General features: G+C 37.4%; 1 protein-coding gene across 2 annotated transcripts in view; it reads right to left on the reverse strand.

The window, feature by feature from the left end:
- Positions 1-26,144, reverse strand: part of tsnare1 (T-SNARE Domain Containing 1) — a 274,777-nt gene that overhangs the window by 87,676 nt on the left and 160,957 nt on the right. For both annotated transcript variants that reach the window (XM_041245057.1, XM_041245056.1), the window contains exon 9: positions 3,878-3,950. In XM_041245057.1, the coding sequence (XP_041100991.1) occupies positions 3,878-3,950 (73 nt within the window). The remainder of the gene's footprint in view (positions 1-3,877; positions 3,951-26,144) is intronic.

Below are 26,144 nucleotides of genomic sequence, written 5' to 3' on the forward strand. Positions count from 1 at the left end.
AAGTAATGGTATGACCCCCACAGAGCCCTGATTTCAACATCTTGTCTGTCTGGGATTACATGAAGAGAGAGAAGCAACTGAGGCTGCCTAAATCCACAGAACTGTGGTTAGTTCTCCAAGATGTTTGGGCCAACCTACCTGCCGAGTTCCTTCAAAAACTGTGTGCAAGTGTACCTAGAAGAATTGATGCTGTTTTGAAGGCAAAGGGTGGTCACACCAAATATGGATTTGATGTAGATTTTTCTTCTGTTCACTCACTTTGCATTTAGTTAATTGATAAATATAATCTATTAACATGTCTATTTTTGAAAGCATTCTTACTTTACAGCATTTTTTCACACTTGCCTAAAACTTTTGCACAGTACTGTATATATTAAAATAACATCACAATTCAAATTTGTTTTTGACATGTGCTGCATTTTGTAATCTGTGAGATTTATTAGATCAAGAAATTTGCCATAGATAGCTCATGCCAATGTTGTCCCCTGCTGTGAATGAGCACAAGTACACATGCAGAAAAGGTATTGATTCTGTTAATATTCAAGCCATCTCGGATGCCAAAATGTCTGTATTAGGTGCTGTCTTTTGATACCCTGGGTGTACAAATGGCAGTTTAATTTGGGCAAAATTGTGACATTGGGAGACAGTGGGTATGATAATAATAATACATTGTATTAACACGTTGTGTAACTTAGAACAATTTATCTATTTTTATTATTGCTTACTTAGATGGATAACAAAACACATGTTTCTTTACGTTAGATTAAAGGCAGCAGGAAGAGCTTTGCAATCTACTTTTGTTTTTTTTAGTTATTCCAATCCTCTCTCCATGCCAGCAACAGCTACCTCACCAATTATATTTAGGCATTTTTTTTCCTCCTCATTTGAGGTCTTTTTTCATCTCCCTTATTCTGTTCCCTTCTTTTAATTTTGTTCTGCTCACTAGATGTATCAATTTCTTTCTACTGTTCTCTGCTCTGCCCCAACAATGTTTATTGCACCCTTGATCATCTGCCATTTTTCTTTTCTTTGTGAGTAAACTTCCTGACAAATTGCCAAATAGAATGTATTTGTGTTGACAACCATTTTAATAATTTTATCAATTTATTTTTTCGAAAAAATTGGCATACCATCCTTGGCATACCTGCCATTGTGTGTAGTTACGTAATCGATTACTGAGTACTAATCGTTAACCATCAAAAAAGCTTTATATTGATAAATATTGTCATAAGTTAGAGTTATGGGAAGAAAAGATAAGGTATGTGGGTGTGCTGTTAGCATGAAATGATTCTGTTTCATCAAATCTGTGAGAATGTTTGGGCAAGGATTGGTTACAATGATCTTAACAATTTACCGACTGCTCTAGGTAAACATGAATAATCTGTGACACATATATGCATAACAAAAAGGCTAGAGAAAATCATGAGATTTTGAAAAGACTGATAGATGCTACACACTATCTAATTAGACAGGAGCTGGGCTTTTGAGTGAATGATAAGAGCAGTAGCTCAGTAAATTGTGGCAATTACATTAAACACCCAGCTGCCCAGTTCTTTAGTCAATTTCCATGTCAAAAATTGACTTTTTTTTCTGTAGATTTTTCATTCTTAGCCCTCAGATAAGCAATCTGGACAGTTTTCAAAACAATTTTTGCCATATATTTAGAATGTTTTGATGTTATTAAAAAACAGAAATATATTATTTCAACAGAACTTAAATAACAAAATGGCAGCATTATATATAATTAGTATAAATAGCATTTATTTTTAATATATACAGTTGTAGCATTATAACAGGGCAGTGACAGATGCCTCCATTAACCATCTATGTCTATTGTGACAGGATAAGGAATTCACTATCCACGGTTAAAAAAAAGGCTGCTTTATTTATATTTTTGGTTGTAAAACCCACAATGGCTACCTCTGGCCAGTAGTTTTGTAAAACCTGTATATGGCGTAGGTAGCAAGGTGATTAGCAACAGCTGGGAGTGCTTCCATTTTAGTTAGCAATTAGGGGCCCAACTATGGCAATGGCATATAAAGCAGCAGGTGCCGAGCCAGCTCTCTCTATGGTTTGTTTGGGGTGCTGTGTGCGTTTACTATTTTATTGCATGTTCTTAAGAAGGAGGAAGCATTCTATGGACTGCTGGCCTGCAACAAAAGGTACATGTTGACCTTCGAAGGTTCGAACCTTCAATGGTACTAATTTACTGGTGACGTCACCAGTACTACTTGTTTATGTTGGATTGAAAATCCAATTATTATACAGGTAATCCATTTAAAATGAATAAAACATTCACATGTAGTTTCAAAATACATTATTTAGAACATAAATCCATGTTATAATTTAAATAAAAATACACATTGGTTATTTACACGTAATTGATTCTGCTTGCAATAGATACAGTTAAGCTTGCATTGCAGCAGCACAAACTGCAGTGGACTTAGGCAAAACAAAACTTTACTAAGTCCCCGTTCCAAGCAGATTATCAGTCAGTCACATTTTACTACTACTAAATATATTAATAATACTAATAATAATATGAACTTACGCTTGTCAAGTGACCCCGGAGATTGGTTGTGCCTCCATGATACATCAACAGTCGCTTGCACAGTTTGCATTCTAATTTTTGGGGCATTTAACAAAAAAAATCCCAAACAACAGAGGGGTTTCGAGACATTTCTTTCACTACAGCTTATGCTATACAACTCTTTGCTGTCGAGATTGCGAAGGAAGAAATTAAAGGTTTGCCTCTGGATAACACGAGCTGGAGGGTGGAGGGGTAGACTGTGCTCAGTTTTTTATATTAAAATGATTAGTGCTAGCGTATATTTTGTATGTTTCAAATATATTCTACCATAGCACTTATTTTACACTGTCTTGTACACTAGGTATTCAGAACATATTTTACTGAAGCAATACAACCGCTATAGGTGCTTTGGCATACTATACTATACCCTGCTCCATACCCGGCAGTGGCGCCATATAGAGTTGCTACGCATAACGATTTGGTAGTGGATTTTAATACGACAAATTTTGTTTGTCATATGCATTATACAAATCAAAAGATTGAATTTTGTATTTGAGTGACATTTAATCACACATTGTCAAATGGTTTCTGTTAACAGAGGGGAATATATATATATATATATATATATATATATATATATATATATATATATATATATATATCGTGCATGACTGCCACCTTACAAATGTTTGAAGGTTTAAAAATACCTCCAAATTCCTGGCTAGTGAACGAACCTTCAAACACAGCCCTAATGGAGTGTCAAAAGAACTTGTATGTATTTGTACTGAGTGAGCAATACATTTATTTTGTTATTTTAGGTAAATGGAGTATCCCCCACTCTGGCAGTTAGGGAGTGTTTTGTTTAGATAGTGAAATTGATGGCAGGGTTTGTTTTATTTGGAACTGGGAGTTTTTCACATTTTTGTTAAATTTACTTTCAGTGAGGGTGTGCAATAAAACCAGTAATTTACCAAAGAAAATCCAGGTGTCCTTCCTCCGCCTCCTTCACCTGCATTGATCAAGCACTGAGGGATGTATTGCCCTCAGTACAACACAATACCTCCGACACTATAAATAGGGACATTTTAAATGCAAATCTCCACTTGCAAACAATTTATTAACACCTATTACTTAGAAACATGTCTTACGCAACTTTGAAAAATCAAGATTTCATTATGCATGCAACAATTCTAAACCGTAGGCGTATGAACAAATCAAGTTATTTATTTATGCACACATGATAAATATAGGCCCTGCTGTTTAGTCTGACATCTTACATGTTAAAAAACATTTGCCATATCAAACAAAAAAAAAACACAAGGTGCGCATAACTGGATATTTTCTTACCTATGGTGTCTCCCTGCTCATGTACCATTGACGCCAGGTCCTTCACAATCTGACTCACATCCAGCATATCTCTCTGCAGACAAGGAAACCCTGTGTTACAAGTACAGTTTTACATCACATTGTTACATATATGCATTGTCTGTGTAAATATTATTCAGGGAGAAAACACGTGCCTAAGTTTTTCACTATTTCTTAGATGCAAGACAAAAAGCTGTCAAATATATTGAGGACATTTTATTAGAGTTGGACACTATGTAAACTTCATAAATCCTTAGTAAACTACGTAACACTTTCTAACTACATACATTACCCTTCAGAAGCACTTTGAAACCCACATGGTGTGTAAATCCCTGCTCACTCAGTGACTCACTTTGTGACCTTAAGCCAGTCACTTAACCTCCTTGTGCTCTGTCTTTTGGGTGAGACATGGTTGTAAGTGACTGTGCAGCTGATGCATAGTTCACACACCCTAGTCTCTGTAAGTTGCCTTGGATAAAGGTGAATGCTAAATAAACTAATGACATTACAATCATAACATCGTTGTTAAATGTGTTGTCATAACATTTAAAACTGAAATGCTGCTTATATGTATTCAATGTATTTTTACAATTTCAGAACTGAAATACTACATTTCCAATGTAACAATTGTTATGCACCATACCAGTTTGTCCTCCTGAGCCTGGCTGGCATATTTGAATCTACAGTGAAGTAGTAGAGTGGAAGGTTAGGCTTGGTTGTAGGGTGGGGTTCAATATTTTCTACTCCACCTTCTTGCTTTCAGGCTAAATCTTATTCAACCCCTAATTCATATAAAAAAGAATAACATAAATAGAATTCATGGAAATACTTAGACCCTCAATCTGAAGACACTGTTAGGCTACACTGCCTTATGTTAAATTCCTCCACCAGTGGTATTCTACGGGAAAAAAAAAAAAAAAAAAAAAAAAAAAAAAACATTTAATAAAAGCAGACACCTTTTTCGAAGTCCCTGTTAAAAACACAGAAAGGGCTGCTAGCTAGCTAGACATCAAAATTCTTCAATTCAGCTGCAACAAGCTGGTGGACCATGACTGCTTAGATCCCACTGTCTACACACACAGTCTAAGTTGTGGATTAACTTCCCAACACTGGTACAGAGCTTTACAATAGCACTAGGACCTAATTTCAGCGAGTTCAAAGAATATACTTATACATTACCCACAGCACACTGTTTCAAGAATCCACAATTAACGTATTAGTCATGTATTATGCACTAATGACACATTTATTAGAGTTGAATAGACCCTGAATATTTAAATCCACTAGAATTAATCACGCTTTACAAACTAATTAGAGCGAAATATTTCTATTATTAGTTCTTTACTATTATTTATGAGTACAATCACTAACCGATTAAAGGGCATACTAAGGAAATAATGTACTTTTTAGTAAACAAACAAAAATTATTATTAATGACCTTAAAACAAAAAAGTTAAGTACTCTTAATAAGGGGTTGGGCATTGTGACCTTGCCAAGAGGGTGTTTCATCTCAAGCCAGACCTCTTCCAGGTGATCTAACCAGAGTTGCTCCCTCAGTCATGCCACAGGAGGTTCATATGCGGGTTGTTACATTTACCCCACCCCCAACAGCAACTGTCATAGCACACAGTCACTTTATTTAATATCTGACACATACTGAAAAATCTGAGAATATTGTAAACAGTGAATTAATGAAGGGCCTTTATACAGCATAATTCGTGACAATTGACTGTCAACATGGCCAAACAGGGAATTAGCGAGGAAACAGTATGCTTTGTTTCTAAACTATACAGTATAGAAAAGGGGACATTGCAGATGGTGGGATTCTGCTTTGCTCAACTTGTGTCTTTGGATCATCTAAGAAAAGGTACTATTGACAAGTATCTTGACAGCGCAGTGCACAAACACAAGAACATTAAACTTCAGGCTAAACAATTACTGAACAAGCAGGTCACAATCACAGGACTGTTTAAAGCACAGAAAGTGGAGAAACACATCCTGAATTGTGGAGCCGTACCTAACAGTGACACACTCAGACAAGAGTATCTCCGTAAAGTGTCTTTTATAAAGAAAAACACAATAATTGTGAATTATTTCACAACCATTGTTTTACCTGTGAACCTCAATAATAATTTGTGAAAACCGATGGCATATCGCATAACTTTGCATACAGACCGGCCATGTGGGAAAAGGCTTGTTTACCTTATTTTCAGCCGCTATAGAGCTTTCAAAGCAACTCAATCTTAAAGAAGACTAATTGTGAATTATTTCCGCATGCAGGAAAAGGCTTATTTACCTTACTTCCATCAGCTTCACAGCTTTCAAAACAACTCCATCTTAAAGAAGACTAATAATAAAACACAGACATTGATTTTTCTCAGTTTCTCTAGTATTATTTTTTATATTATTTTTGCTATTTTATAATGGTTATTAGCTGCATTGTATTTTTTAAAGGTTTGGTTTTGTTTCTGTGGGTTTGCGATATGCCATCGGTTTTCACAAATTATTACTGGGGTTCACAGGTAAAACAATGGTTGTGAAACAATTGTGCTGACTCGCATCTCTAGTTCTATTGCATTGATGAAAGTGTATCAGTGTTGCAAAAAGCATTTGTAAACTAATAAATAATCACCATAATGAACATCATCGTAATAGGTTGCCTAAAATATAATAACATGCAGAAGAGCCAGTCACAGAGACCATGTGAAACCGGTCAAAACAACATTGAAACAACATTTAACCAATCAAAGCTCTCAAAGAGAGAGTAGGTGGGGGTGGGGGGGGGGGGGGGGGGGGGCAGGTTTTCTGTGTTAAGCACTTCGAGAAGCTAAAACGTTAAAAATATCCATCACCTAATACTATTTGCGCCAGCTACTTTATTAAAAAAAAAAAACTAAGACTATTTTCGGGTATTATCATTCAGTCAATTTTTTTGTCATATTACTGTACTGTAAGGTGATATATAGCACATAATAGCACCAAAAACATAAAGCATATTCCTTTTGTTGTAATAGTGTAACAATATGTACCCAGGTGCTTGTGAGAGATATATGGGGGTTCATATATAGAGGCTGTATGCCTTTACAAAGAAAGGCATGATGGAATATCAGCAGAACACTTGTCAGCTGACATAAATGCTTAAATGCAGAGGTGCTGGATTATTACACACTGGTTTTATGCAACAGTTATGGTGACCAAATGTGTGTGAGTATTGCTGTGTTTAAAAAAAAAAAAGGTTAAATTGAACAGTTGCATTCAAGAAATGTAGAACAGCGAAAAACAAAAAATAGACATGCATTAAAAAATTCCCTGAAAACATGACATAAAGAAAGCAATTTAAATGAAGCAGTAAGCTCAATAATTAAACTAAAAAGGAAGTGAAAAGGTTACTTTTTTTATCTTTCCCCAGTCAAATCGTAGAGTGCCTAAATAAGCACAGTAATTTGCCATAATAATAAACAGGAGATGCCTCGGCCTCCAGCAACACCACCAGGAGGAAGGTAGCAGGAGCTGCCTCTGCCTCCACCACCGCCATCAGAAGGAGAGGAGCAGGAGCTGCCTCTGCCTCCACCACCAAGAGGAGAGGAGCAGGAGCTGCCTCTGCCTCAATCATCGGAAGTACCAGGACATGAGGCTGACTGTCTTCAGCAGCCCCTGCCAGAAGGGCCAACCCCTGCACCACGCCTGGTTATGATTCCACCAGGGGGAGAGTTGGAGCTCCTGCTGCCACCTTAGTGGCCAGGGGCTCCCTTCCTGCCATTGCCTCCCACATGTCTGGACCTCTGGTAGCTAGGCCTGACTTCCAGTTCGCAGCACCACCAGGCACAGGTGGTTGCCTAGTCGCCTGCTCCGTTCCCCCTGGTAGCCCAGACATCGATCCATTTATTTATTTTATTTTTGTTGGAAATAAAAAGTGCATTGGCACCCAAATACCTGCCTGTCTGTTCCTGCGCCTGGCCTGACGTCACCATCTCAGCCATACCTGTCACAGCTGGTTTAAGAAACCTTTTTTTAAAAGTTTTAGTTTCAGGTGTCTAAGTTAGTTTTAAACCGATTTAATAAAATCATTTTTCTGTTTAAATGTAAAAATACATTTGACCACCCTATCTTAAGTATTGAAATTGTGGGGAAACCTCAACATTTCTAGAAATATATTTTAAGGTCAGTTCTCAAACCTCCCATTACCTCTGTATATTTATGCCACACTCGCTCTAGCGTTCAGAGATAAAGAGCACATTTTAACATGGTAATCGGAAGTTCAAACCTAAGCTGGTAAAAGAAGAGTTTGGATAAAATTGTTGTAGTTGTTCATATGCATGCTAATTGATAGATACTTTTAGAATGATTTCTAGATTTAAGTATAAATTAGCCATTCATTAAAATCTGTAAAAGGAAGACTTTAGTACAATTTGTCAACACATACTTTAATAGGCACCAGTAGTAATTTTGTTATGAAAATCTCTGATTTATTTGTGTATTAGAGGCAGTGGTGACTCAGGGCCTCCAGAACTGTTTTTTTTTTTTTTTTTTTTTGGTGACAAACTACGAGGGAGGGCTTATTAAAGAACTTTTTGTAAAATGTGCTTAAAAGTGGATTGATCCTGTGCATTCTGAGAGTCAGTTAAAATAAGTGTGGGTTGTGGGCAATGTACAGATGCATTTAAGATCTGTCCCAGTCCTACCTCTTAACCTGTAATCAACTGAATGGTATAACACTGATAGTTTTAGTATCATCCTCCCTGCTCACCTTATAGTTAGCCAGTTGAACTTTTAAACATGTACAGCAATTATATCAATTGGTTTAACACAGACTATCTATAAAAGTGAGTAACTGTGAGCCATGAAATTTCATCAGCACTACCAACTTTGTATTACAGATTACATGCAATTACATGGCATAAATCTTAACCAGGTTGAGACCATTTAAAAGTACGGAAAACATTAGTTATGCATACTTTTAGTTAGTTCTTAAAAACAGGACTGACATTTTCAGTATCTATCACAACTCTCAAGTGGTTTATTCTACTAAAAAAATGCATGCAGGAAAGTAAGAGACTGTTAAATTGCTTTAAATTTGTACGTGGTTGTTTGGTTTGTTAGGTTACTGATGAACTCCTAATTATGTCAGCTCTGCTTATTGTCACAATTTATGCTCAGTCCCTTGCAGCAATATTAAGCAGGTTTGACTATATTTGATTCATTGCAATAAGTAATATCAGAAAAAGGGTAAACAAGGCAAAATACAAAATCAGAAAACAGCAAACCACAAAATACTTGATACTTGATTTAATTATTTATCTTTTCAAGATTAGAAAGTGAATAAAGCTAGTCAATTTTTTTTTTTTTAATGGATAAAATGGTTGAACAGAACATACGCAAGCCTATTTCCATAATTTCCTTACAGCTACATATAGATCGGTAGTTGTTTCGGACATTATGGCTGTCTATGTGTTTTCTACATAAAATGAAAAGGCTCAAATGAGCCATTAAAAAACATATTAAAATGAAGTTAAATTTCCCTAACTTGAAAATGCTAACAGCACATTCAATACATCATACCCCTTCCTCCCAGTTCACATAGTCATTTGGGACTCACTCGATAGTGATTGGGTCGCTCCACTGAGGTTGCAGAGATGTCTGGCTTGGTCCCAGAGTCTTATGTAGGCATCAATACAGGAAGGTCTGGGGCTGCCTCTGGTGGTAATAGTGTCAGCAGCATTGACTCCACAACTGGTGAGCAGACAAGCGTCCCTGGTCATTCATGGCTTGAACCCTCAGGTAACTGCTGGGCTGGCGGTTGTTTGTCAACAGCCTTAGGTGTCAATCCTCTCAGCTGATCCAAAAGGCACAGATGGACTTGAACATCGGGTGTGTAAGCTTTGTACGATACTGGTCCTGCCACCATAGTTGCAGATACCCATTTCGGGCCAGCCACATAATTCAACATGTGCACTGGGTCCTGTGGACAAAACATTCAAACAGTACCTTGACTCTGTAAGCAGCTCCCTCTTGCTTTTGATGCATGTCTGCATAGAAATCTGGATGTAGCCTATTCAGAGCAGCAGTTCATGAATAGACCAATCTCCCACTGTAATTCTCTTCTACAACTCCTTTATCGTCTGCACCATTCATTCGGCCTGTCCATTTGAGGAAGGGTGATATGGTGCAGCAGTCATATGTCGGATTGAGTTGCGCTGAACACATTCTTGGAATTCAGCTGACATGAGTGCGGTGCCACTGTCTGACACAATTACATTTGCTATAAAAAATTGTCGCAAACTGGAGACAACTGCGCTTGACGACTCATGATGACGACTTCCAGCCATTTAAAGTGTTAGTCTACTACAACAAAATAAACATTATCTTGACACGGACCGACAAAGTCACTGTGCATTCGTGACCATGGCTTGGTGGCCCACTCCCAACGATGCAATGGGGTTTTCACTGAAGCTTGACATGTTACTTGACATGCTGCACAACTCCTGGCGACCTCCTTTACCAGTGCATCCATTCCTAGCTACCACATATAGCTTCTCGCTAGTGCTTTCATGTGTACAATTCCTGGATGTGCAGCATCATGAGGACCTCCTCCCTTGTCCTGGCTGTTTGGGCCAACCATACAAAATCCAATAGAGGACTTGTGATAAGGCAGGATCATTCACAGTTATCACAGCAATTCGCTTTGCATGCAGTGGTGCAGAAACATGAGTTAGCAGTGGCAGACGGCTCAGGGAGTCAGCATTGACTAACAGTTTCCCTTGTAATATAACACAGTTTACAGTCGTAGGCTCCTAGCATAAAACTACAACTCAGCATGTGTGGTGACAGGACCTGAGGCATGGGCTTGGCATGATGCAACAGTCAAAGAAGTAGTTTATGATCTGTGTAGATCACAAAAGGACAACATAGCAGATATTGGTGGAATTTCTTTGCACCAAAAATGACAGCAAGGGCCTCTTTGTTAACTAGCTGCTGATAAGCCTGCTTGAGGTCCAGTTTCATAGAAAGCTACTGTGAGCAACGGGTAGATGTCAGGATTGACTGCTGTGTTGACAGTGCAACGATAATCCCCACAGAGCCTCAGGCTACTATCCCTTTGGTGATGGGAACTATTGACTTAGCCCATCCCTAATGGTGTACTGGCTAGAATACACCTTGCTCCACAAGCTGATCGAGGGCCTATTCTAACTGGATGCAATACAAATGAAATAGGGCATGCCTTCGGGAAATTTGGAGTGATGACAGGGTCCACTTCAATTGTGACTGGTGGGCTGTGGCAGCTCCTCCTTGAAAACCTCAGCATACCTGGTGTACTCCTGTAAGAGTAACGCCTAGAGCTTCGAATGAGTCACATCCCAGCATACTTGTTCCTCGTCCTTCATTTACTAGCAGTGGCAATTTTCTCTTTGAATAATTGTATTCAACCTCCATAAAAATACTGCTCACAACCTTAAGTGGTGCTTAGGACCATTATTGCAATGTAGAATTTAATTTTGGTGGCTTATGTGGCCATAACTGGTGATATGTGTCAACTTCCATCTTATGTTTCATTCTGTTTATTACGACCTCTGCATGTAATGGCGCCTTTCTTTGCTGTGTCATTTCCTCTCTTAGCTGTGAATCACATACTCTAGATTATCGTCCACACCAAGAGTGTGTGCCTGTTGGATAGGTGCTGGTGTCACTTCTGCCTCTGTCTTTGAGGCAGACTTGCTTGACTTCAGTCTCATCATACAAACACATGCGATATGGCCTTTTTTAAATGACAGTCAGCTGTGACAAAACAACATTCAGTGGGCTTATGACCTACATCACAGTGAAAACGGGTTTGCTTACTTTTTCTCTCCAGGCTTTGGAGTTTTACTTTTCCCCGTCTTGTTACGTTCTGCCTTGTCTGATAAACTTTGGCCGATTCAGGTACAAAAGATACTGAGACAAAATGCAAACACGAGTTATAGGTTTGAAAGGAGTATTCATTTTCATTTTTGTACACTGCAGTGTACAAAAAATGAAAATTAATGAAACCTTGCTTTTTTGGATGTACACAAAAGGTTTAAATGAGTAATTTATCATTTATTTATCAAGCAAATTCCATGTGAGACAGTGAAGAATACATATGGATCACGCACAGGGTTTCCACTTCTGGATACCTCCTTTGAAATGTTGCACTAAACCCCATGTTAATATTACTATGTGTGTCATGTTTGCCCTCTGATTTTGTACAAAATTCTGTTGGGCCAGGATAAATGCATTATATTAACTTTAAAATGAGTGTCCAGAGGCAATTTATCCCCTGAAATACCCTGTATCTTTAGAAAATAGTTTCACAGATCATAGATCATTCTTAGATCATTACATTTTCCACCAATAGAGACCACCAGAATAACTAATGACCTAAACTAGAGTCCCGCTGTGTTTTCTGCAGCTTTAGAAAATACTTAAATCGGTGGGAAAAACAGGGGTGGAGAAAAAAAAAATGGCTGAAATATTGTGATCCTCCAGAGGATCTCCTTTGAAAATAACCCCCTGTGCCAAAGCAGTTATCAGTGTACAGGTGCAGAAGTGATGCAGTGCTTAATTAGGAGACTGTCATAATCCAATTAGAAAGGTTTTAATGTCGTAATCCAGGTCTGGTGACCTCAAACATCAATCCCAGGCAATACACAGCAATGTGTATTGTACTTTTCAAAATAAAGGGTTTGCAGTCCCAAATAATAAATACAGTCCAGTTACATACACAATATACAAACATGGTCACCTGTCCTGGATGCATGCTGCAGTACTCGTGGTGCAAATACAATTATTATCGTGACACAGGTGTAATAATGTCCGGGTTGTGCTGGCCTCTGGCGACAGCTCCGGAACGTGTTAGCCGTCTACTAATAACAACAAGTAACAATTAGAGATGGCACTAAACAAACAAAACACTCACATACAATATTTTTAACACAGGTCCTTCCCCATCTCCTATTTGTACCATCACTCATGACGCCTTGGTAAACGATTGCAGCCGCTCCTCCAATCTGCAGCTGCCACATCGTTTCCTTCCGGGTCGATGAGTTAGTACACCGGAGCTCAACCGCCTTTCTAGATGACCGACTTCCTTTTAACCCTGGGAATGAATTATCAGGCTATCCGGTCCAAGGTACTCTGTTATTTGTATTTTAGCGCCCTCACAGGTCAGGAGGGAGATTTACCACCAAGAATCAATCTATTTCTCTCACACCCCCATAATATGTACCGGTAGTAGTTTTGTTATGCAAAGCTCTGTGATTTATGTGTTATCCTGTTTCAGTTTATACACACTCCTGTCTTACAATCTATGTAATTGAAGTCCTTTCATGTATTTAAAAAATAAAGAAAAAAAATAGAACAAGCTCTTATCCATCTCTGATCCTGCTCTGAAGCAAGATTGGAGCATGACCATATCTTCAGCGAAACTGAGTTTGGATAAGGACAGATCCTTTTAGTGCAACCCAACACATCAACACATATCCTGTCGTCTATTCTCTTCCTGTTTGCTGTTGATTGGATCATGAGGAAGGTGGACAGTTATGTCATCCCTAGAAGATGTGAACTATGCTGATAACATAGTACTGTTGTCATCTAAGCACACTGACATGCACCTACGCTACACAGATTGGCCTCAACATAAATACCAAGAAGACATTAGTAAGTAATGTACATTAACACCACACGTCCTGCTCTGATCTCTATCAATGGGCAGACAATCAAAAAAACAGATGACTTAAATTACTTGAGCAGCCTTATCAGCAAGAACAGTGGGATACAAAAATACTTCAGTTCCAGAATCAATAGAGCATGTGACTTTCTTAGACTAATCTGGAAATCGCAAAAGTATAGCCTAAAATCTTAAATTAGACAACAGCAATGTAAAGTTAATGCTTCTCTATGAATATGAATATAACCGTAGAACAGTGAAATCTGAATGAAATGGGCATGAAATGGAGCGAAGCAGAGAAAGTTGTGAAAGATCGAGACAGATGACAATGTATTGTGCAGCCTTACATCTCTGGGGAGACAAAGAGAATTAATGATGATGAAAACCTCACAAGATCAAGATTAGAGCCTGGATCCAGGATGGGATCCTTTTAGTACAACTGAACATAGGACCCTTTGGTCATCATAGATTTGGGCAAGTTTATATGAGGCACACATGACAATTACGTGGAACCCTTTCCTGGTTCCTTTATTGACCTATGAAACCAGTTGCCGCCACCTACCTTTCACGTGCTCTGTCAGATACTCATCTTCTAACTTGCTCTCTGCGTGCAGAGTAGGGGAGGAGATATGCTCACAATCTGTCTAGATCTTTGAAAACTTTTTCTGCTTCGCTCCATTTCATGCCCATTTCATTCAGATCAGATTTCATTGCTCAACACCAGTTTATTTTTGGTCTTCCTCATTTTATTTTCCCTTCCAATGTCCATTTTGTTTTATGTGCAAGGATATGCAACCATAAATTGATAGTTGTGAGCAGGGCAATTTATCAAAACCCTACTTTACGCTATGCTTACAGCAACTAAAATAAACTTAAAGCACACTCATGATAAGTACTTGCACTGTTGTGCATAACCTCACTGATAGCTACATAGCGTGAAACAACAATAAATGGAACATTAAAGAAAATATGTATTTTAACAGCTTCATCTGCTGTGAATATTTCACACACACATTATATATATATATATATATATATATATATATATATATATATATATATATATATATATATATATTATATATATATATATATATATATATATATATATATATATATATAGTACTGTATATTAAACAAAAATCCTTAGCTGATTTGGGGACGCCTGATGACATGAAGTTGTAAAGACACAGAATAATTAAATTCAAGTATAATGTTTCACATTGAAATGCAAATGAAAAAAAAAATCTTGGAACAATTTAAAGCTAGATTCAAAATCTCTTACCCCTTACAGAAATCAATGTTCATCATACATTTTTATTAACTTAAGTAAGATAAGTCTTAAACTTACAGATTTCACCAAAGGACAAGGCTAGATTGTTCAAACAAAACAGTTTGGTATAGTAGGCGATGGTTTCCTGCTTCCTTTTCTTTCCTGTTGGTCTGTCATGAGCAGCATGGTGTCCCTCTTTAATCCACAACTTGGCATATTTCTCAGCTTGAAAAGTGTCAATGTTGTGGCCGTTAATTGAAATAAACAGCATCCTGTTGAGTGGGCTGATATGCATTCGGCCTCTCTAGTCCATCAGAATAAGATTTATCGCACTAAACCCACATTCACATTCAGCACTGGACACAGGAATCACATCAGCTGTGGTGATCAGTTTCTTCAGGTTATCCCCCATGCGCTGAGTATCTTTGTACTCTCCATTTTCCTTTATAGTTAGAGGTCTTTAAACGTTTAATTTCACAATTTTGCATTGATTCATAACTTTTTATCGTCCCCAAACAAGATTCTTGCATCCTTTTCTGCAGTCCATGATGTAGGGTTGAGTACAGCTGTCTCTTCCAGGACCCCTTTAACAACGAATTTTCTTTCAATGTTGTCAAGCTTGTAAGAACTGAATTTGGTAACCTTTGTATTTAATTCGTTGAGCTTCAGATGGCTCTGTGTTTGGAGTTCATGTTGCTGGTATTTGTTTCATCTCTGTCCTTCATAGCATGTAGAGCTTTTAATGCAACATTAATCTCTGGCTTGGCAGTAATGGCAGTGAAGTTTCTATTCTGATGGAACAGGGATAGGGCTTTTAGTGTCTCAAATACATCTTTCATTGTGGCTACTTCCATAACAAACAGCCAGTTTGTCATCTTCCCCTGTAGACCACCACATTTTGCTTTGTCATGTGAAGAATGTGATTTTTGTCTGTTGAACAGTTTTTTAAAAAACTTAACAAGAGTTACTTTCCCATAAAGCAGTCACAGATGTGCAGGAATATGACAGCCAACGGATGTCAAAAACTCTATCAACCTTATGTTTGTGCACACAGAACTCAGCAGCCATGGCTTCAAGTTGCCTCTGATTCTTGGGACTTGGGACTTAATCCTTGCTCGTAGAATTGTTGCTGCCCCTTTGTATTTCCCCAGCATCGATGCTGCTCTATTTGCAAAACCCACTAGACGTGAAGTATGTCTTCAGTAATGCCATACCGATTGAGCATGGAGAGTAACTCATCTGCAATGCCAGCACCTGTTCCTGACTTTAGCTCCACAATGTGAAAAAGTAGTTGCATGGTATATCTTCGAGTGTAATTTGCACGTAAACTATGAGACAAGACATGTTGAAGGCAGATGTGCTTTCATCGACCAGGATACTAAACATGTTGCTTGAATCAATTCCATACTTAGCAAGTTGTGCAGCCATCTACTACAAATATCAGCATATTACGACATGAGTGGTAAGAATACAGCATTTTCCCACCATCCAATCCATTAAGCTGCTGTAGCTGCAAATTTTTTTTCTGATTTTTCCACACTTCTGTGTTGTTTTCAGTAGCTTTCTCTATGGCCTGCTTTTGTCTGGTTCATACTATTTCTTCACATTTTATATGAGATTTGCATTTCCCATATTTGCTTATTTTGTCACTTAGTTTTTTGGCTGAAGCTGCAGTTATGCCATTGACAAAGGCCTGATCAATTCTAAGCCGTTCTTTTACATGGGGAACCAGATCACAAATTTCGGAACAAAACGAGCAAATTACCGATCCGCTGGGATTAGCCTTTAGCCAAGAACGATTATCCATCCATTTTTCAAAGTGAGCCTGCCCTACACAGCCGCCAATAAATATTGCCTGCCATTTAGTGTTGGTACACACTGAGGACATACCTGCATCGTCACTTTGATTTCTGCAGCTGCCATCGTCACACTTTTTGCCACTCTGCTCTGCAGGTGATGATTCGGTGGGTAACTTCGACTTTTATTGTCCTCTCTTCATTTTCTTTTTTCATTGTTAGTATGCACACTTCAGGTGATAACACAAGAACAACAGTTTGAGTAATACACAGCAATGGAATGACGTAGTTTATTTTCATTGGTTAATTCACCTTGTTAAGGTGCGTACAACACTGCTGTTGGATGGCAATGACGGGTGAGTGGAATCCGAGCCAGATCCGCCTTATACAGCCCAAATTCATGATCCGGCTCCAGTGAAACCAAACTCCATTTCTGTATTTTATTTATTTATTTTTGAGTAATACACAGCAGCATGTATGTTTAACATTTCCTGATGAAAGTCTTTGTTAAAACAGAATTTATTTGACCCCCCCCCCCCCCCCCCCAGGATGACAACTGAAAGTGCAGAATTGCCCCCCCCAGACAAATCGCACCCTGGTTCATTGGTTAATTGCACCTTGTAATACATCATGCGTACATTTTGACTACATGTTGGATGGTAATGACTGGTGAGTGGAATCCGAGCCTTATTCATGCTTGTAAAATAAAAATATGTAGCTTACTGTAAATTATTATAGAAAAGTGGACCTTTTGCCTATTTATTGTCGACCGTTTAAAGTACATTAAATGTAATTACTATTCCCAATGCAAAAAAACCCCCAAAAAACAACCTTACAGCAAACGTTTAATATTAGCCTTCCTTTTTCTGTTTATTTTAAAATACAGACATGAGTAGGATTCTGCAGCTTTTTTAAAAATATAAATTACATTGCAATTCAGTCTAAACTTGTTTTTATCTTCTAGACATGTATCTAAATTGGGTAATTGTCATAAATGGCAACATTTTTAGTTTGCAAGTATCGTTCCATCTGAAACTTAAGGCTGGTCAGTGGATGCGGATTGATAGTGACCCAGCAAGTAATCGACTGCTCAACAGCTGGTATTTTTTTAATCGCAAATTTAGAACTTGTATAAACTGGAAAGCATTTTTTGAAACACCTTTTTAGCAAGCAGCCTATGTTTCAAAATTTGAAAAGCTACAAACTGGCTTCAACAGCTTTGCTTCAGTTCTGTCTCAGTCTTACAAAATACAAACAAAGATGGTCCTCTCCCAGAAGAAACAAAGTCTCCCATGCTGTAGTGTTTATCTTGTACCACCTTTATTATGGAGAGCACTTAAGAGCTTTTTCTTATAAAACCACTGGTCCATTTTATTAGTATAGTTCAGTAACCTGTTTCTGTGGGGAACATGTAACAGTTAATGAACATAATTTGTCCTTATGTATTCAGAAACTCACGATTAATGTAGCAGATAATATCCACCCAATACTGACAAATATTTTGAATTAAATGCTACACGCTCCGGAATTATTCCAACTAAACAGTCTTCTGATTTTATCTGTTTTCACTTCAGCCAATATGTGTGGTTGACCCTGTCTTTATTAGTTCAAGATTGTATGATGAGAGCATTGTCTTGAGGGCTTGGGTCATTGTCTTGACTTAGGGCTGGGTAAAGTAGAGCTGTGAGGCTCAGTTGCTGTATCCAAAATCCAGCAACAAATCTTCTATTTTGCAACATCAACTGGACATATCAGGGGCTATTAAATTGATCTGAATGGTGGCAGATTTAAATACTGTTTCCGTCCATTTCTATCACTAAATAATACCCTCCCTGGCTTTTTAACTACAGATAGACATGTAAAGAGATGTATATACACTGTTATGTTTGAATTTGGTTCGACAGTTTTATTTAAATCTGCTGTTGTTTAGAACTAGAGGTCCCAGTATTCTGGATAGAGGATGAATTCTGAAATCCCCTCATTCGGTAGATTTCAGATTTAAGTATTTAGTATAAGACTGTAGCAGGGAGAGATCTGTGCTGACTCTGCTGGCGTGTTCACGGGCTGCAGGAAGAGGGTGACAGTCATCCAACAACCGCCTGTGAGTCATGGCAGTGACATGGGGAGGTGGGAAAGTGGGTGTGTGGACTTTCCCCCTCTCTGAATGGCTGAGAGACGAGTCTTGGCAGATTGCTAGCCCTATAAAAAAATGCTCTGCTGTTTCCTCAGGTCTGCCCACTTAGACGCACGAGAGTGCGGAAGCTCTGATCCAGGACCGGGAATCAGGCGAAAAAGAAAGGAGAGTTTCACAGCGAGACAGAGAGCGGGGAACCCTTGGGCAAATCCCGACGGATTGTAAAAGAGCAGGCTAGATAGCCTACAGAGTAAGATGGTGATCCGGGTCGTGCGGGTAGCGGCGACCGGGATAACGCTGCCGAGTGCAGCACCTTTTATTTGTAGTTTTATTACTGTTTTATTTTCCACTGTTCTTTTCGCCTTCTGTTTTCATTATTATTTCTTTGAGCACCTGCGAGTGCACTTGCTGTTCGCGTACCACCTGTGGTATTTCCGTGGTGCTGTCTATCATCGTTGATAGGCAGCCCACGGTGAACAGTGCCCTCTGCCGGAAAAAGTAAGAACTGTCAAAAAATAAAACTGGGCACCTGTGTGGTGTTTTCAATTACACCTGTCTGTCTCCTAGTCAGTGAATTACCCACACCCCTTCCACAAGACACTGAGAGACTTGTGTCCTTCTTTCTTGTTTAACAACTAATCAAGGTGTTCACATTGTGATTGTAACAATTGTTCTAATAAAATATAATAAGCATCAGTACACACTGTAAATCGGATATCATGTAGCTACCTGTATACATAACAATGTAATAACATGGTACAAACAAGGGAAACTGCCATAGCTCTTACATGGCAGTAACTACAGTTTAGTTACACAGGGATGACCTGCTCAGTGACTATTCATGCCAGGTAATCTTACTCATTATTTTTGTTTATTGAAAAGGACCCATGTTTGGCACTGTGCAGTTTCTGGACAGTGTTTGTGATTTGGAATACTTTACTTTACTTCTCAATATTGTTTACACTGAAACATGTAATAGTTCACCTTTATTTTGATAGCTGTTGAAGAATTCCGAAAATCCAAACTGAATCATGATGACCACAAGCTGTTTAAAAAGAGCGTCTTTGGTGAAAGTAAGGACAGTGTTATTTGCATGTATTTTTCATCATGGGAAAACACAGAATGAACCATGTATTAAGTAAACTAGCATTTTGTAACACTGGCTATAGTGTGGCCATATATAAACCTTCCCCAAGTCTTATTGCTATTTAAATTACATGTGTCTATTACTAAACCAAGTGTTTTGTTATACTGGTGCCTTTAATTCATCAACTGTGTTGCTGTAGTTTGATATAGAATCTGTTAGCTCCTATACGTAAAATAACAAGCTCTGCATGGCATCAGGCATCAGGAAGACACTTAATCTTATTTTTGGTTGATTTTGTAAATACATAATTCTGCCTGCAGAAGCACAGTGAAAGACTATTTGTACTACTTTGAGGTAGCCTGGCTCCTTAATTAAGCCAATGATTCTGTATTTGTATTGCCGTTCTGTCTTATACATGTGTGATATTTTAAAAGCAAAATTTCAAAAAGGTATTATGTCAGGGAAATCCTTAAACTGCAACCCTGGGTCTATAGTAGATAACCCAGGTATCAATTTTGAATTGATTAAAAGGTTCTTCTGATCTTTACGTTTCTGCTGAAGTGCTGGTTAAAATGACTTTTCTCATAGTTTCTAAAGCAATTTATTTTTGTGTTTTGCTCTTTATGTATCTTTAAGACTTCCTGGTCATCGTTACAGCTTGTTTATTGTTGAACAGCTACTCTATAGACTCTGTTGCACCTCAAACTCCTTGCTGGCCTGCCTTGCACCAGTAGGTGATGATAATCACTTGTTGCTGCATTTTCAGTTATTTTCTTTTCTTATCTGGCAGGTACAAACAACCTAATTAAGAATATAGTGAATGCTTGAGGAAGAGGAAGACTAAAACACAACAACAACCAATAAAGACAGAATGGGAAGTGTAGTTGCATGCAAATATAAAAGTACTTGATACAGACAAAGTCAGCTGCCACCACAGGTCAAAGAGTCAAAGTAAAACTCAGGAGCTGTAACAATATTGTTTGCTGGCACTATGTCCAAAGGTGATTACTGGGATGCAGATAGAGCTGAGGAGATGATAATACTAAGTCATTCAAAAATAATGCTTTCAAATAGTTAATAATATAGCAGTAACTAGGGTTAGGACTGAAACTGGATCTGTATTCATATTTGTAAGACATTTAGAGTAAAGCTTTTGAACAAAAGCACAATAATTGTTGACTATCTTATGACTGTTCATCAATCATTATGATGCCTACATGTGATTTGTATCGCAGTACATTTTCAAAAACACAGTACAGATGTAAATGTCTTAATAGACAATTTAGAGCCAATCATCCTTAAAATTAACTCAAAGAACATTCGGAGCATCCTGCTGATGCAGCTAGTCATTTTTGATAATTACTATGCTACATTTGCCCTGAAACAGGCAGTGGATTTCAATACACTCTTCATTGAGGAATGATTACCTTGAGAGTTTCCTAGACATATTCTGTCATAATGACCACCGAGGGGGCACAGTGAAAAGCTTGCTAAAGCAAGTGTAGTGAAGTGAGAGTTAATATGCAGGGCTGTATTTGTTCATTGTTATCATGATTTCCGTGAAATGTACCCATTGCTGTGTAATAGGTAGTTCCCTGTGAAAATTCCCATTGCTGAAAGAATAGTTTAAATATACATATTTTTTTATCACTTAACAATAAATACAGCAAATGTTTGCCTTAGTGAAGCATTACCTGTTTCTATACACTTTGTTTATATTACATTTAGGAGCTAAATGTCAGTTTTAATAATAATAATAATAATAATAATAATAATAATAATAATAATAATAATAATAATAATAATAATAATAATTGAACACATTGGTGCTGGACACAAGTGTGAGGTTAGGGTAGGTGCAGTATACGCTTTTTGATTAAATATAGCTTATGTGCACATGCCATCCTGAACAAGAACTGTAACCACCAGAAATGTGATGCGTTCTGCACTAGTAATCAGCAAGAGATCCAAGTGCATTTAGAAAAGTGCAATATGATAACAGTAGAACTCTAGTCTGGATGAAGCTGCAAGTGAACCAAACAAACACATTTGAATGCACTTTAAAAGAAACTCAGGTTCGCTTGAATTGTTCTGGTGCGATCTGAGCATACCCAAAAAAAATTGTTTGTTTGCAAGTGAACCACGATTCGAATCAGGAAGTGAGCTAAGTGTGAAAGAGCCCTAAATGCAAATCATTATACATTGTGTAAATGTGTAGAGGTTTACTCCATGACATGGGTAAGTAGCCAACGTGACGGAGTTGTTACTTTGCTTAAATTTGGATCCAGTTGTAAGTTATTTGGAAAATATTGCAGTATCTTCTTCAGAATCTGATCAAGCAAACAAAGTAAAAAGCATGCTGAACTTTTTGAAAGATGTAAGGAAAACTTAATTTCAGATGGATTATTTGTCATTACTGTCTAGGTTGTCGAAATTGTTTCAGTCCGACAGTCTGTTGGTAACCCAAATAAAGCCGAAAGTGGAAAGCACTATATTGGAGATTCAGTGCAACCTAGATGCATGAATGTACTTTTCTCACTAGCATTGTATCAGGTCGACATAAATCTATAACCACAGCCATCCAGTCTCCTGATTCCCCAAAACAGAGGAAAAATACAGAGAGAGGAGTTAAGCAGCTTCATGATGACATTGAATGAATCATATAAGCGTGAAATTAAAAATAAAATGTTTTGTTTTCAATCAAGTCATTCACACTGAAGACACCATGCAAGAGCAGCCACAGGCGGCGTGCAGGAGATACAATTTTTTCAACTTTTGCTACATTGTTTCTTGACGAAACCTACGAGCAGCCAATATAACAGTTATATAGTGCTCCCTCATTAATCGTGGGTCTCGGGGGGCACGCAATATGAGCGTTATAACTGAAGAGCGTTACAAACGAGGTGGAGGGAGGGGGTTGCTGCGGGATACATAACAACACATCTGACTAAAATACAAAATGAAATAACTCCCTCTATAATGCACGTATAGTGAAGCAAAAAAGTAACTTTACATGAATTTACCATGCATAAAGCCCCATGTAATCAATGCTATATTAAAAAAAAAAAAAAAAAAAAAAAAAAAAAAAAAAAAAGGTAACATTCCATGAATCACTTTAATTAGCAGTTTTTAAACTATACATAGTCTGGCTCAATGGCGGTTGGGAGTTCAGTTCGAAGCGACAGACAAGCAAACCAAGTGCGAGAAGGAGAGCGGGTCAGGAGAAGGGAAAAGGGAAAGGGTTCGCCCCAGGTTCGGCTGCCAGAGCGGGGCTGAAGAGTCTCATCTGCCGAACAAAACAACAGCTCCTCTCGCAGCAAAAAAGTAAAAGTAAATACATTAGAAAAGATAACCATGTAATAAGCTGAATAAAATGTCTGTGTTATTAAGTGCCAGCGCAGCTTTTCTTCAGTTCAGATACTGTATCAAAAGGGAGAGGCAGAAACGGAAGTTAGACTGAGAAGTTGTTTACAGTTTGAACACTGGTACTGTATTTACTGTAGAAATATTGCATGAATCATTAGTATACGGAATTGGGAGACATGCTGTAGGAGCATTATATCTGAGGCGCATTATAACCGACAGCCCTATAGCGAGGGAGCACTGTAGTTATTATTACAGTTACCTAAACATAATTTTAGTTATTATTTAATTATTATTACAATTAACAGAGTGGTGATGAGCTTGAAATCTCAAGGTAAAAATAACTTGGGTAGTGCCAGGCTCTACACCTCTTCACAGTACACTCCTAAGGATAGCCAACCACAAACATGTATTGATCAGAGAGTAGCATTTACTAGCCAAGTTTTGCTTTACAGCCCTCCACACACTTTAATACTAGTCAAATAGATTATGTGTGCTGGAAACAAGTAGTAAAAAGTAGGCTGTTTATTTCAGCTTGATTTTTACTTAACAATTTACAAAAGCTATATTTAGGTTTTTTTTTTTTTTTTTTTTTTTTTTTTTTTTTACATTAAACTAACTTGAGGAAAAATAATTAAACCATTTAATTTGCAGTTGTAAATGTTTAAGTAGAACCTCAATGCCTGATGAAAACAAGGCATATAGAAGGATTAAATATATAAACAATTTACCTGAATCAATAATACCCATAAAAAAAAAACAGTGAATAAAAAAAAAAAATTAAAACATTTGCTTTTTCAGTCCAATACAAAATGTCACTGACTCTCAGGCTTAAGAGATCTGGAGAAAACATACTGTAAGGCCATATTTATAAAGCATTGACCTTGTTTTCCTTATTGGAAAACAACACAAGGAAGTTGTAGTGTCAGATAAATCTTTCATGTGCTAATTTAACAGTCCCTATAGGCAGTTCAAATATTTAATTTTGATTTTGGTTGAACATGCTTTTTGAATATGGACCATATTGAAACAAAAACTTATATTAAAATGTACATTTTCTATAGGCCTATTACCATTCCATAGTAAGATAACAGCTTTGTCACAAGATACATTTTCATTCCATATATAGCACTACTTTTGTTTTATTAACTTTGATTAAAGAATTTACCTTTTTTTCGATCTTAATTTTTCCATTCAAAACTGACATTTAATGCCGGTGAGAAACATCTTATTTAGGGAAACTCTTTTATCATATTCAAAATGCAACAAAACCATGTACCAACATTCTAATTTAAATAACGTTTGGTCACTGTGGAGCAATACGTATAGATAAAAAATCTTACACACCTTTAAAAATTGTCTCAAATAAACTGCAGAAACCACAGCATATAAAATGTATCACAAAGACTTTGTTAGCATACATTTACAGGTAAAATTAATATGCACAGAACAAAACTAGAGATAGTTGAACAGCACTAACTTCCGACCTTCTCCGGCTTCAGCACAACTGGACTCAGAGTTACTGGAAGGTAAGACAGGAATAACTGCACCCGGAGACCTCAGCGGAGACCTTAGCCATCGGTCATGGTATTGTACACAATATTTATTAAGTGTTTTCATCTTGCGACCCATTTTCAAATCAAATTAGTAACTGTCACTGTATAACTATAGCAAAAGCTTACCTACACATTAACCCAGTCATTTCAAAGTAGGCGCTTTGAATGACAGGCACTGTAGCTGGCAAATGAAAGTGCACAGGGTGCAGAGCTTGATGATTGACAGTCATTTAAACAAATGAGATCATTCTAGCATGCTTCAATCAACGAGATCTGTCAGAACAGGATGAAATACTGACAGTGAAACTGCAGTAGCCTATTAAGGTACCACTGAGTTGACTGACAGGGACATCTAGCCATTCAGAGCGAAACGGAAACGGGACAGGCAGCAAGTATAAAAACTACACAAACTAGAGATGATTTCTAAATGATTTTTTTTTTGGTAAGAAAATAAAAAAAAATAGCTAGTGGTTTAACAGATGTTTATCCTACATTCATGTATTTCAGTCAAACTCATATTTTTGGGAAATTCGACTTTTAATGAGCTTTACCGATTTCAATCAAAAAGTAGCAAGCTTAACTATAACAATTTTTTTTTTTTTTTTAGTTACTATTTCGTTATCGTTTTACATAATTTTTTAGTTACACTTATAGTTACTATTAACGGATATGATTTATGTTCGTTAATAGACATTTTCATTATCGTTACAGTTGACTAAAAAACACTGGTCAGTTGCTCCAATAATCCATGTGGCCAAAGCCCTGGGTTACTGACAATTGTCAGCGTCATCTAGCTGAAAGGTTTAATTACACTGAGGAAGATTGCGTTCCTTTGTCTTTCTTTGCCCAGATAGTATATGGTTATTGTCCTGTTTCAGTTACCCTCTTTCTATAAATGGGTTGGGTCTTTAAAGATCCTAATGAGTCAGCACCAACAACATACCCTCACCACTGTCTCTATAAAACATTGTCTCCTACCCTTCTTTGTCTTAAGTCTGTCTCCATATAATTTCCAACTGTGTCCTCAGGTCCTGGCTAGGGTTAGCTTTGTTAACTCCTTTTAAGATTGTAAAGGCTTCAATCAGTTTGCCCAAATCTTTCTTTGTTATAGGCTCAATAACCTGGGGAAATACAATCATTTAGTCTTCATTCTTACTAGTGAAACTATCTATTTCTCATACCTGTAGTGTACTCCATGCAATTCTGAACCCTTTTAAAATGTAGACCAAAATTCTCAGTAAAAGTAAGACTAATTGTTGTTGTTACTTAGTTTTGAAATATCTATGTAACCAATAAATGCTTGTTTATATATATATATATATATATATATATATATATATATATATATATATATATAT

This window comes from Polyodon spathula, chromosome 3 (assembly GCF_017654505.1).
Source record: "Polyodon spathula isolate WHYD16114869_AA chromosome 3, ASM1765450v1, whole genome shotgun sequence".
In the NCBI taxonomy this organism is placed as follows: Eukaryota; Metazoa; Chordata; class Actinopteri; order Acipenseriformes; family Polyodontidae; genus Polyodon; species Polyodon spathula.